The 12,666-nt window shown below is 44.0% G+C and overlaps 1 protein-coding gene across 1 annotated transcript; it reads left to right on the top strand.

The window, feature by feature from the left end:
* Positions 1–37: 37 nt before the first annotated feature.
* BRI3 (brain protein I3) lies at positions 38–12,579 on the top strand. Its single transcript, XM_027683575.1, has 3 exons — positions 38–299; positions 1,797–1,911; positions 12,192–12,579. Exons 1-3 carry the CDS (start codon positions 128–130, stop codon positions 12,322–12,324), a joined length of 420 nt encoding a protein of 139 aa, XP_027539376.1. The 5' UTR covers positions 38–127; the 3' UTR covers positions 12,325–12,579.
* Positions 12,580–12,666: the final 87 nt, after the last annotated feature.

The raw sequence follows: 12,666 nt of genomic DNA, 5'->3' as shown, positions 1-12,666 counted from the left end.
CGCCGCCGCCCCCCCCACCCCCGAGCTCCGGCGCCCCCGGGCGGGGCGGGGCGGGCGGCGCCGCTTCCTTTGCCGGGCACCCCCCTCCTCCCGTCCGCGGGGAACGAGGTAGCGCCGCCGGCCCAGCATGGACAGCAAGCCGCTGCTGCAGGAGCGGCCGCCCGCCTACAGCCCCGCCGCGCCGCCGGGCGCGCCGGGATACGACTACGGGCACGGCAACTACGGCGCCATCCCCGCCCCGCAGCCCGGCTTCCAGCCGCCCCCGCCGTACCCCTACCCGGGCACCGCGCCCGCCGCAGGTGGGTCCGAGGAGGAGACGGGGGAGGGCGGACTCAGGGCGGTTGGGGGGTCCCCGGGGTGCTCGCCCTTCGCTGGGCCGGGGGGCGGCTCTGCAGAGCCCTCCGTGCCCCCGGGAGTGCCCCGCGGGCTCCGGAGCCGCACCGGGGAACTCCCGAGCGGCTTCCCCGGCACAGCGGGGCGCGGGGGGTGTCTCGGCTCTCCCGCTTGAAGCCGGCGCACAGGGAGGCGGGTACGCAGCGATCCAGGAGTTTCCCAGCGCCATCTCCCTCTTCCCTCCTTCCCTCGGTGCCCCGAGGTTTGTGTTTGTGTTCTCTCCCCAAAATACCGGCGGAGTTTGGGAGCATCGCTCACATTGCGCGGGTTTTCTGCCTCGGAACAATGGCAGGGGCACAGCCGCCCTAAGACTAAAACAGACCCCACACTTGGAGTTTTCTTTGCATGCATTTCGCTGTAATCTGGTTAATGTTTGTTTTTTCCTGGTACACTTCAGTAGCCTTGGAGGGACTTCAGCAGGTGAGTAGATGCAGTACTTCTGTTAGCTGAACTAACACCTCTCAAAGAAAGAAGTAGCCTCTCAGGAAAGAGGAATGCTTCAAAAGTTATAAAAATTACGTAGCAGACACAGACCCCAGTCATCAAGCATGGGTTGAAGCTTGAGGCCATAGATTGATTTTCCTCCTAATAACTTGGAGCTTATTTTCCTACAATACAGGTCTTACTGATTATTTTCAGTTTTAGTAGTGAGATTGCAGGACTTTACAGATGTGTAACTTGATTCAAGAAAATCAGAACTGTGCCCTGCAAAAGAAGCTCGGAATGGATCGAACTTGGGCAAAGTGTACTTTGGCTGTGTTGATTACAACGCATACATCTAACCATCCCTTTAAAAAGCTTTCTTTTTTTTTTAATTTAAAGCTTTTAATGTTAATGCAGTAGTTGAAGGCCTGTGTCTTCTAACTACAGCTATTAACATGACTCATTCTCTACCTAACAACATGGGCTTTCTCAAAGTTGAGGGGGGTTTATTGTGCGATGCATCCTGCTTCCTCTCTACTTGCATCCTATCACTCCTACCTCTCCAGTTATAAACTGAGCATTGGAATTTAAGCTCGAAACTAGAGGAAGATACATTGTTTCAACTCATTTATGTGCTAGAGTGGGCCATACTTGATACATAATATTCAGAAGTGAAAGCTGTGGTCATTGTTTAAACTGTTTTTTTCCTGGCACTCAACAGCACTGAAACAAATTCTTGAAGTTAATTATTAGCTCCGTGTCCCTTAGAGATGGTTAAATTGTTCTGGATACTTGGGTTTATGAAGTGGCTTTGCTATTAAGTGTGCCCGGTGTTCCAACTCTAATTTTGATAGGTCTTAAAGTGCTCAATCAAAACTGCATTTCTGTTTATTGTTTTCCATGTTTTGTTGTCGTACTTTTTAGTTATCGTTGTTCTTTGTGCCTTACTTGTGGTGATTGAGGTTTTTTTCTTATTTTAGGGTATGCTGTTCCTCCACCGACATCACAGCCCAACTATTCGAGCACGTACACCATTATTCAACAGCCTGCTACCACCACTTCTGTGGTAGTAGTTGGTGGCTGTCCTGCCTGCAGGTAAAACAGCTCTTGAGTTGAGACATAAACTCAGTCTTGGGTTTTATTTTTTAAGTTAGAGGTATCCATATGGTTCCTTGGTTTTCAATAGTTTTTCTTTCTCTGTGTGTGTGTACTACAATAGAGTTAATTGAAAAGCCACCAAGATTTAGCGGTGGAGTACTTTGGTTTATGTAGTATGAGCTTGTCCTGATGGGCTTGTGACAACTCCTATAAATAATACAAGGCACTTTATATAAAACCATGAGTCTGTTCTTTATGATGGAGGAAGATCTGTAAGCAGTACTTTTAATGAAAAGGCACTTCAGTAGCAGATGTAAAGGGTCAGTTCGTAGGGAAGAGGATGACAGGAAGTCCCTTCTGATGTGTTTATGCCTGGTGATGGTGAGTAACATGACTTTATTGTGCAACTTTCTGTAATCTTTGACCATAGTCACTTCTGGTTTTCTGGCAGTCTTGTGGAAGAACTTGTGGTGTGCAGCCCCATTCCCAACCTCCAGACTGTGCAAAACCAGGCAGGGTAATTGTCAGTATATGCTGAAAACATCAGTGTCTTAAGGCTTTGGAAGATCTGTAAGAGTCCTTTGACTGCAAAAGAACAGGGAGGTTCGTAGACCTGACTAAAAGTGTTAGTCTGATGCAGTGCTAAAAACCAGAAGTAGTGGTCAGCTGTTGTTTAGAGTTGCAGCAAGAGAACAACTTCCCTCTGGGAGATCACAGCCATAAAAAAAGGAAGAAGACACTCAGTTTCCACACTAGTGCTGTAAGTCAGCTGTAGTCCCTTTCACTTCTCAGTTCTCTTCCCAGGATATTAGGTCATGGGTGAGGGCAGAGGGATTTCTGCTGGTGCAGCTCAGGCACTGCTGTGCCAGCTCTGACTCAAGTGCAGACTCACTCCTCTGTTAAAGTGTATGGGAGTTTTCCTTGGGGCATCTGACCAAGGGGCATTTGGTGTTCTGCAGGTCTGAGCCCTTGCTTTTCTTTCCAAACGTGTAGCAAACAGAGTTGCCTGAATAGCTGGAGTGATACCGGGCTGCTGTGTGCTGAGTGTGGTCGTGTGGCACAGGCTGTCCCCCAGGTGTCTTTTGGTTCTGTTGGAGTTGGTGTTTGAGAGCCAGTCCTTCCCTTCAAAGGTGGATTCAAATCGGAAGTATCTCGTGGTGCTGTGTAAGAACAGGTGCCTGCTGAAATGCCACTAGTTCAGGCTGAAAAACCTGTACCAGCCAGAGCTATTGATCTAGAAGGTGTGTTTTAAACAGTGAGGGAAAGTAAGTGCTGAGCTGTTCAGAGGATGTGGTAGATCCTGCCACCTGAGTGATTACATTAACATGCTGATGTTGTAGCTCAGCCAGCAGACAGGTCAGATGTTGTGTGCTGCTTGGTAAGAGGCAGGCAGTGTGTTATACAGGTCTTGTGGCCCTGAACCCAGTACAGCTCAAAACGTTTTGCTGTGGAAGTGGTCTTTGCAATAACTTCAGATTGATAGGCTCTTGCTGCTATTCTTTTTTTTTTTTTTACCCCTGGAAGTTATCCTGGGATAGTCTAGGAGAGACTTTTGAAACAATCATTTGCAAATATAATATATAACTTCAGACAAATTTGAGAAAATGAGCTATCTGAATTATTTTCTTAAGTCATTAGACCTGTTCTGCTGGAAGTACCCATTGTGCACTTTGTCCTACAGCAAAATATGCTCTGCAAAAACCTAGTTTACTCTTGGATCCTCAGTTTTTGTTTTAGGCTGTGGAAAAAAAGGAGTTGTGAGGAGAATTCTGACATACTGATTACTGTGAGGCACAATACTGCACTGCTTAAACTGTAGTACCTGGGAAATACTCTGGATCAGGGAATCCTGAGGATAAGTAGCTGTATCAGGTAGTGGTGTGTCATAGTCTCCTTTGCAGTATTACTGTGTTTGTTCCTAGTTGCCTTTAGAACAAGATTCAAGTGTCAAGGTAGGAGGGCAAAATCTCAGATTGCTTGTCTTTTGAGTCATTATGGAATTGGTAGTCTGGTACTTCAAGAGAAAGGACAGGGAGGTTGGGTGGGAAACATAATATTGGAAATATTCATGGGAACCTGAAGGGTCAGGATTCGTGTTCTGAAAGGTTACCCTGGCTGCTTCTCTTAGAAAAAGAACTCTTAATCCTCTTTAACTTCTCAAGACCTTAAACACAGTTCTAGTTGATTTCCTTGCCCTGGAAACCTATTTTATGAAGAAAGAGTATAGCTGCACGTTGCAGAATACAACACTGAACAGAAAAGTTGTTGAAGGGACATTGAAAAACATAAAAAGCTATTAATGGTACATAAAAAACTTTGTTAATAAACTGCCAGGTCAGTTGTCGTGTTACTTTTAAGACCATCAAGAGGATTTCTGCCATCAGAAATATAAAGCAGTCTTTTGCACTATGGCTTGTATTAATGTTGCTAATTGAAATAAGAACCATTTCCCACTTAAAATATATGGCGTGGAGGAGAAATATACAGTTATTTGGGTTGGTGTCTGTTTTATTGCAATCACAAGTGATTTTGGGATTAGTGAGCTGGCTAGAGCAGTGTTGATCTTTAGGCTTTATTTATGGTATTCAGTGATAAAAGGTACATGAAAAGGACAAAGTATCTCCAGAAGTAACTCCCAAGTCAGTAGCATGCCTGTGGTAATTGCATTCTTTCCCTTCTCTCTCAAGCTTTCTTGCCATGTGAGGGGTGACTCTCTTGTCTTGCAAGCTGTACCTCTTGCTTAGAGCTATTTTTTAGTCAGATCATGCTCATTCCTAATTGGTCAGTGTTGCTTTCTAATTACAGACCTCAGTATTAATGTGTGTGCCATCCTTCCTTACATTATTAGAATGTTTTGGGTGGTTGTAGTCCTGTTGTTTCAGCGTTCCTCTCCCAACCCTGATGTACAGAGAATTAAACTGAGTTGCAGAATCTTGTCAGCGTTGTTCCTTTAGTTGATGTCTAAGTATCAGCCAGGTCCTGCTTTTAAACTATTTCGTGTTCCCAAGTACAGATTGAGTCATTACAGACACTGACTTTAGAGGTCCAGCTGTGTAATTGTCTTTTTAGCTTGGAGAATGCAGCCTGGCTGCTTCTCTTGGGCTCACTTTCATTTTCTCTTTCTCCATCTTCCGTTGTTGGGTAGAACTAACCACACAGGAATGTTTGCTTTCCTGTTACTTAACAGAAGAAAGATCCCTTTAAAAACTGTGAAAACATTCTATTGATCTGATGGTTGCAGAAGCCAGTTTCTTCAAAATCTAGGAGAGATCTTATGATGGACCCCATTGGATTTTTATTTTCCTATTTAACAATATTCAGTTGCTTGGGAGAAAGAGTGAGGGAAAGGACATCACACTGCTGCATTGTGGCAGCTTTCACTTCTGACAAACACAGAACATCTACTGGAGAAGCATTGTAGTGGGTCCCAAGTTCTAACACTGAAGCTTCCTCTAGGTCTGGAAGATGAGACAAGTTTGATTAAAACTGTATTTATTCTCTTCTCGCATCTCTTAAAGCATTCTCCCTGCTACGATTTTTGTGTTTGTTTTTTTTTTAGTTTGGGCTTTTTTTGCTTGACTTGACAAAGCAGTAAGTTGTCAGGTTTTGGTCGAAATTTTGTTTTATTCAATTAAATGCATGTCTCCTGAGGGAATAGACTCTGGGGAAAATTGCACTTAGCTGATCGGGTCCTTCAAAATTTAATTTTTTTGCTTTTACTTTCGTTATTTCAGTCACAAATGCTGTGTGGGGTTTGATAAGAGGCTGCTCAGTATACAGGTTTTCCGTAGTTATTCACAACTACGATATTTAAACTTTATGTAAATATTCTTAATATAATTTCATAATCTGTACTGGTTAAATATGAAAAGAGTTAAAAAAAGAAAAGGTACCACAGGTAGGTGTGTGCTGTGCCAGGGTGTCCATCCCTGCTTTGCTGTGGTTTGGAGGCTGGAGCAGTTGGGGTGGGAAATACAGCACTGGCTCACACACGTGATTGTGAAGGACAGAGCCTTGATCCAGCAGAGCTGTTTGGAATTTCTGACTAGGAGAGCTCTCACTTTCCCCCCTCAGCCTGACAGCAGCTGCTTAGCAGGAAGTTTCTCCCTAAGCCCTGTGGAGAGGAGGGGTGAGCCTGTAGCAGGGTCCCAGATGAGGACACCATAGCTCTGGCTGCTTCTGAGGAGTTTTGTTCTACTGATGTGACCCAATTTGTGGACAATAATCAAAACACATTTTTTTTTGTGAGACTTTATGTGATTAATTAGACACAATAGGAATATATTCCCTAAAGGGACTGTATAAAAATGATAGTGTGGTCCCTGATGCCCAGCCTGTCAGTGGGCCTGAGTTACAGCACTTATTTTTTTTATTAAAGTCACCATTTGTGTTGGAGAATACTTGCCTGTATTGTGATAATTAGGATTTCTTTGTAGCAATGAGTTGTTCTGGGAGAGAGGAGGAAACTGACCTTGTTTGTTGGTGACCAGAGGTGGTGGTGATATGGCTGTTCTTGCAGACTAGGGAGGAAAAGCCACACCAGGGCTCAGTCGAGCTCATCCTGAGAGACCTCCACCGTGAGGGAACTCTGGTGTGCTGAGCCTTGTTTGTGAGGCTGGACATTGGTGTGAAGCCATGAGGCTTTTCTCCTAATTAGTGTGTTCTCAGAACTGGAATTAAAGCAGTGGTGCTCCTGCATTAGAGAAGGCTGGTGATTTGGAGGCATTTCAAGAAAGACAACAGCTCTACACAGGCTGTTCCCACTGCCAGAACTTCTCTGGCTCTGCAGCCAGCCGTCTGTATGGGTAATGGACCTAAAACTTAAGGAAATTCAGATAAATCTGCAAATACTGTTGTGTCTCTTACTTGAAGGTGACTTTTAAGGATAATTGCATTTACATGTATGTACAGCTTGTGTTGAGGAGGGCAAACCATGTCTGTGTAGAGATTTGGGGTCCTTTCTGTGAATATGGATCAACAACCATTCAGGATGCCATCAGGCTGAGGCTGGAGGAGCTGACACCTCTCTTCTTTTAATGGAAATTAAAACTGTGAAGTATTGCTTACTCAGTAGTTGCACATATAATTGTCAATTCTTTTTCTTCTTCTGCTTGCAGGTGAGATTTAAACATATTTAACCTAGCTGCTGCTGTTGCATTGGCCAGGAGATGATAAAGAAAAGCTGTCTGGTTTTGTTTGCATGTTCACAATTAAAGATTTAGTGTGTAGCTTCCAAAGTCTCTGGTCTGATGTTCCTATTGAAATCTAAAGTTTGAAACTCAACCAACCTTAGTGGGAGGAGATGATTTGAAAATTCCAAGTGTAATCCACTGTGATGTAGTGATAAGTCTAAAAATGCTTGTGTTAAATCATACCAATGCTGTGTTCACAGATCTCATTATTGACCCTCTGATCCTGAGCATTTGACTTAAGATCTTAATGTTTTAAGACTTAATTTGAAAAAGAGGGTTGTCTGAAAACCAATTTGGTTTTAAATACTTGTCAGTGGGAATAATTGACCTTACTTTATGGAGTTGGCTGCTGCAGTTATAGCTTAAATCCAAGATGCTGCTTGCAGTATAAATAAACCTTTCCACTTTATTTTTAGAGAGGGAGTGGTGCAGTTATAATCAGCTTTTATGTGGTTTATGCTGTAGAGGAAAATTTATATTTGGTTACATTAGTGAATCTACAGTTTGAATATGGAGTCTCTAATCACTCTGTAGCTCAGGTAAAAACTAAAATATTCATAGTTTCCCTGATAAAAAGTATTTTTTCTCCTTTTAAATTTAGTAACTGGCTAAGCAGTGATTGGGTAAGTGTTCATCTAAAATTAGGTGGTGACACAAATCAGTAGAAGCCAAGAAGAGTTTGTGTAGCTAATGCTGCAGTAGTAATGTCTCTGTTGTGGATGTGACAGGAACTGGCTCTGAAACAACAAGTATGTTGTGGGGGTCATGCAAGTACAGTTCTGATCAGCTTCCCAGTGAGTGTCCCTTGGAGTTGCCTTGGTCTGATCCTGGGCTGGGCTACCCCTGCTCTCGCTCCAATGCTGACCCAGCAGTGCTCCCTATGCTTTGCTTTGTCCCTCCCTGGGCCTTTTCCCTGGATCTGGTGTTGAATATGGGTGGCAATTTTTTTTATTCTTACTTGGCATTTTGCATGACCACAAAACGCTTCTGAATAACTCTGTTTAGGGGGAAGGGAGTTTAAAATAAATTCTATTTTAAGTGTCAGGGACATGTGCTGACCAATGGACTTGGGCCTTGCAAGCTGATTAAGAGGGTTCATTGGAATGGGTTAGGCCACGGTCATGGCTGCTCAGGGCTGACCAGAAGTACCCTGATTGATCCCCCTGTAGTGTTTAATTAGTGTGTTTATTCTGTAGGGTCACATCAATTGGCTGCTTATACCCTTAACTAGACACACTGTCTTACTTGTCACAAATGTAGGCTTCAGGGCAGGAACTGAATATGGAATTAAGAGACAAGGAAAAGATTTCAAAACAGTAGCAAACAATGCCTGCAGGAGGGGAATGCTCAATGTGTGTGAAAGGAAAAAATGGCATTAGTGTGACAGCAAAGCAAGGCAGGAAATACAACAGCTGTAACGTGCTGTGTCCTGCACTTAGTGAGCATTTCCGAAGTAGTGTTATTTGTGATGGCACTGAAATGCCTGGAAAAGGGGCTTTGCCTTTCTTGGGTGGAGCTGTGTAGTAGTGAAAGCTGCTGAATCTTGAATTACTCAGAAACATCCAGAGTGTGTCTGAGCCCCTGTAGGTATGTTGTGCTACTGGGTTAACCTGTGGACATTGGAAAGGGAGAGGCCTCACCTCCTAAGCTTCTGCTGCTGTTTTTTGTTTGGTCTGAGGGTGCTCAGCATTTTGTGCATTTCCACAAGGACAAATGACCAAATTCAGCTGCTGCATCCAAACTGGGCAGTTCTGGCTGAATGCTACAGGATCTTTTTTGCCCTGGCTCTCTCAACAGTCCTGAATCCCTTTGCATTCCAGCCCTAGCACCAGAGTCTTCCCAGGAGATGACACTTCCAGTAGCACGTCTTTTCCCCAGCGAATGAAGGTGATGGTATGAGAGCCTTGTTTGCTGACTCCATTCTTTAATTGCAGTCTAATTTTGAGGGTCACTTGCAATGTAATTTTACAATTTAACTGTCCAGATACAGCCTAGGTAAAGAGGTTGTACAGCAAAGGAATTTTGCTAAAGCTTTCCTGTGAGCATTAAGCCATGCTACATAATCCCCATCATACCTAGTGATGTGCTCAGGTAGGCAGCTAGTGGGAAATCTCTGGAAGCTTTAATGTGAGGCTTTTCAGCTCTGCTTTAAAAGTCAGTCTAATAAAAGCATCTCCCCTTGGGTTAGTGTGCTCTGAACTTGACCTAGCAAGCAGATTTTGTTGTGTCCTGGCACTGGCTAATGATATAACGACTGATTTGGGATTAGGAGTTGAGAGTTGGGTAGCAAGGGTAAGTTGATGGGAGCTACATTTTTTTTTTCATGTTTGTCTTTCCTTTTGACCCTTATTAATCCAGATCCTTTTTTTTCTTTTTTTTTTTTTTTTTAATTAGGACCAAAGCTGTATACAGTGGTTTGGATGAAGCATTAATATTCCATATTATGTGGGAAAAGTTTACTATGATGTTTGCCTGTTTTCTAATAGTGACAGTGCCTGCTGTTCTGTTCCTAATTTTTCAGTAACTCCTTCTATGTTTCTTTCCCCAGCAGTTCTGTCCCTTCTGGCTGGTTTCCCCACTGGTATTTCACTTTGGGGAATGCTCTGTGGTGAGAGAGGCAGGGAAGCTGCTCTGATGGGCTGATGGGAATCCTGGGCTAAAGTTCTTTGTAGCAGAACACCAGGCACAGCCTAAAAAAGAAATATTGACCAAGCTGTGCAAATCCAGTGCCTGTGTTTTGTGAGTGCTGTTTGCTGAGGTGATGCAGGGCAAGTGCTGTGAGTCACTGACTCACACACACGCTGAGCCAAGGGGGACTTTTGGCTTCCCAGCAAACTGGCCTGGGCTCCTCCATGTCCTCTGGGCAGCACTTTATGCAGAGGCAGAGATGTGTTGTGTGCTGGGGGAACGTGGTGCCTTTCTCTCTGACCCTCACAGGCCCGCTGCTCACGGAGCAGCAGGGGTGGAAGGGCTGGTTGGTGACACACAGAACTCTGTTCATCATCGTCATCACAAGAAATGCTTGCAGTATCACCCAGGCAAATGCCGACATTGCCAAACCTGACCTACAGAGTAGGTCACAGAGACATTCCATAGTGCTGATCCCAAGAAACTTGCTCTTGGCTGCTGTCGAGTGTCTGTAGTCAACGGTCAATATTAAAACTAGGAGTAGAAATAGCAGAAATGAAAGTGGGACTCTGTGTTGCCTCCAGACATTCTGTAAGGCAGCAACTCATTGTGGCAGGAATCAGAATTTGATTCAAATACAAATCCCAGTAGTGAGCTGGCCCTGCTGCCTGGTAGGGCAGTGACTTTGGGTTTAGGTTTCATTGGTGGAGACTGTTGTGTCCTTCTGGACATGTAAGGAAATGTATTTATCAGGAAGAAAATGCCACTGCTACCTTATGCTAGATTGCTTTTGCTTCATTTGGATAGTAAGATACTACTGATGCCACAACTATTGTATGAAGTACTCAGGAAATGTAAGGGGGTTTTACTACTTCTGGCATTAGCAATAGTACCTGTGGGTGACATGGCAGAGCCACTGTCCTTTACAACACGTGCTGTCTGTATCAGTGTACTGCGTATGGCAATTCCATCCTGGAGAAAAGAGGTTGTAGGAATTGGGGCAGTACCGTGGATACTTTTAAAGTTTTATTTTAGGTCAGTGTTGATACCTAGATTTGTGTTTTGATGATATAGGTGTGGGAATAGGAGCTGAAAGGTTCTGAGATGAGAGGTGAAACTTCTTCCATGTTTGAGGAGGCTTTCCTGAAGTGCTTTGGAGCTGTGGGGAAAGAACAGTACTACCTACACTACTGAAACTAACTCTGCAAAGCACGATCCAGCTCTGGGAAAAATGGTCAGATCTGAAATCCTGAAGAGCGTGTCATAAAAGCAGAACACTTTTGCAGAGCTGCTGTCTCACTGTTCTTATCTCCCTGGACACACAGATGTTCTTGCATTGTTGTGGCAAAACAAAGGGCCTGCCCCATAGCTGGAGCTCTGGGACTGCCTGACTTGCAGGGAGCAGAAGTGATGTTATGCTGAGTTTGTGGGAATAGCCACAATGACCAGCACAGGCTGCACAAGTCTGAGCTGTGGGACACTTGTGCACCAAGACTGGAGTCCATGTGGTGATTTGAGCATTAGTCTACATTTTTTAACTTGTTGTCTTAAAGGAGTGTTATCTGAGGACATGAAAAGATAAAACTACTGCTGGGATCAATGGTACCTGACACTTCCTTTATACCAGATGCAGAGTTGACTCTTATCACAAGAATTCTGCACACAGAAATAAAGTGCATTAAAATGAGGGAAAGCTTAAGCTGAACATGAAGTTGCGTAAGCAGCAGAACATCAAGAGCACTTTGAGTAGCCTTTGGCTTCTGCTGATGGTTGAGGGGAAGGTGAATGTTTCTGAAGTTTAATCAAGTTGCAGTGTTTCAGCCAGTTGCTGTAAGGAAATGGTCTCTGAGCCCGTGTCTTCCTTCCTTCGCTCTATTTACGCGTACAATGGGTTGTCCGTGACTTCTCGGAGGGAAACAGCAGCTTGTTGGCCTTGGCACTTTGCTCATGGCCTGTACTTCAGGGTCACTCAGCTCTGTTTGTGTTGACTTTCACTGTACCAGGGAATCTAAGAGGATACATCTTGTTGGAGTGTTTTGCTAAACTGCATATTTTTTCTGTTTAGTAAAATTGCACAAATTTCTGAAGTCTGAATACTCTAGTTTTGCTGTTTGTCTTCATTTTGGGGGATGCTCAGGTACAGCACTTTACTTCAGTTTCAGTCCCAGTCCCTGACTCCTTTCTAAATTTCTGCTGCTGCTGAAACAGAATTTCTCATGTAGGGTGGTCATGGAGCTGGGACTCAGCTGAAGGCAGGTGACATCAATAGTTGGTTTTCCTACAGTTCTAAAGGGACATCAGTTTTTGAAAGCAGAAACAAAGAACAAACCCCAAACCTTGTACTTTTTCTTGCTCTATAAAATGGTGTGGTTCTCAGTGACTGCCAAATCACAAAGTGGTAACTGGGGGCCAAACTTGGTGTGTGTCCTTGACTGAGTCTGTTTTCCCTTTTTGCAGGGTTGGCGTGTTGGAGGACACCTTCACCTGTCTTGGTGTTTTGTGTGCCATTGTATTCTTTCCAATTGGGATTCTGTTCTGCCTTGCACTGAGGCAGAGAAGATGCCCTAATTGTGGGGCAGCTTTTGGCTGAGGGGATGAACGGGGCGTGCTTACAGAAGCTACAACTGTTAGCGTACTCTTTCTAATGTAAATGTCATGTACAATCATGTTATTTGCTTCAGACCTGTTTTGTAAAGTGTGAAGAAATTTAGTCTCTTGCATGTAATTTAAACTTAATCTTTTATGAGCATGTGCATTGCAAAACATGAAAACCTGACTTGTTTTCCATGTTTAGTGGCACCTGTTGAAAACTAAATAAAACTGCTTTTCCTTTTGCAATCCTCAACTTGTGGCTGGATTATTAAATATGTGACTGATGTGTCTGATAACACATAGTCTGCAAGCAGAGTTATTAATCCTAGCTACAATGAAG

The sequence above is a fragment of the Neopelma chrysocephalum genome, unplaced genomic scaffold (assembly GCF_003984885.1).
Source record: "Neopelma chrysocephalum unplaced genomic scaffold, ASM398488v2 Primary Assembly neopelma1_65, whole genome shotgun sequence".
Classification (NCBI taxonomy): domain Eukaryota; kingdom Metazoa; phylum Chordata; class Aves; order Passeriformes; family Pipridae; genus Neopelma; species Neopelma chrysocephalum.
This window is presented reverse-complemented; position numbering and strand designations above follow the sequence as displayed.

Bases quoted from the DNA above. Each gene is read 5' to 3' on its own strand.
- BRI3 (XM_027683575.1), top strand. From the start codon at position 128: ATGGACAGCAAGCCGCTGCTGCAGGAGCGGCCGCCCGCCTACAGCCCC. The intron at 300-1,796 runs GTGGGTCCGAGG...TTCTTATTTTAG, and splicing joins GGGCACCGCGCCCGCCGCAG to GGTATGCTGTTCCTCCACCG. The intron at 1,912-12,191 runs GTAAAACAGCTC...CCCTTTTTGCAG, and splicing joins GGTGGCTGTCCTGCCTGCAG to GGTTGGCGTGTTGGAGGACA.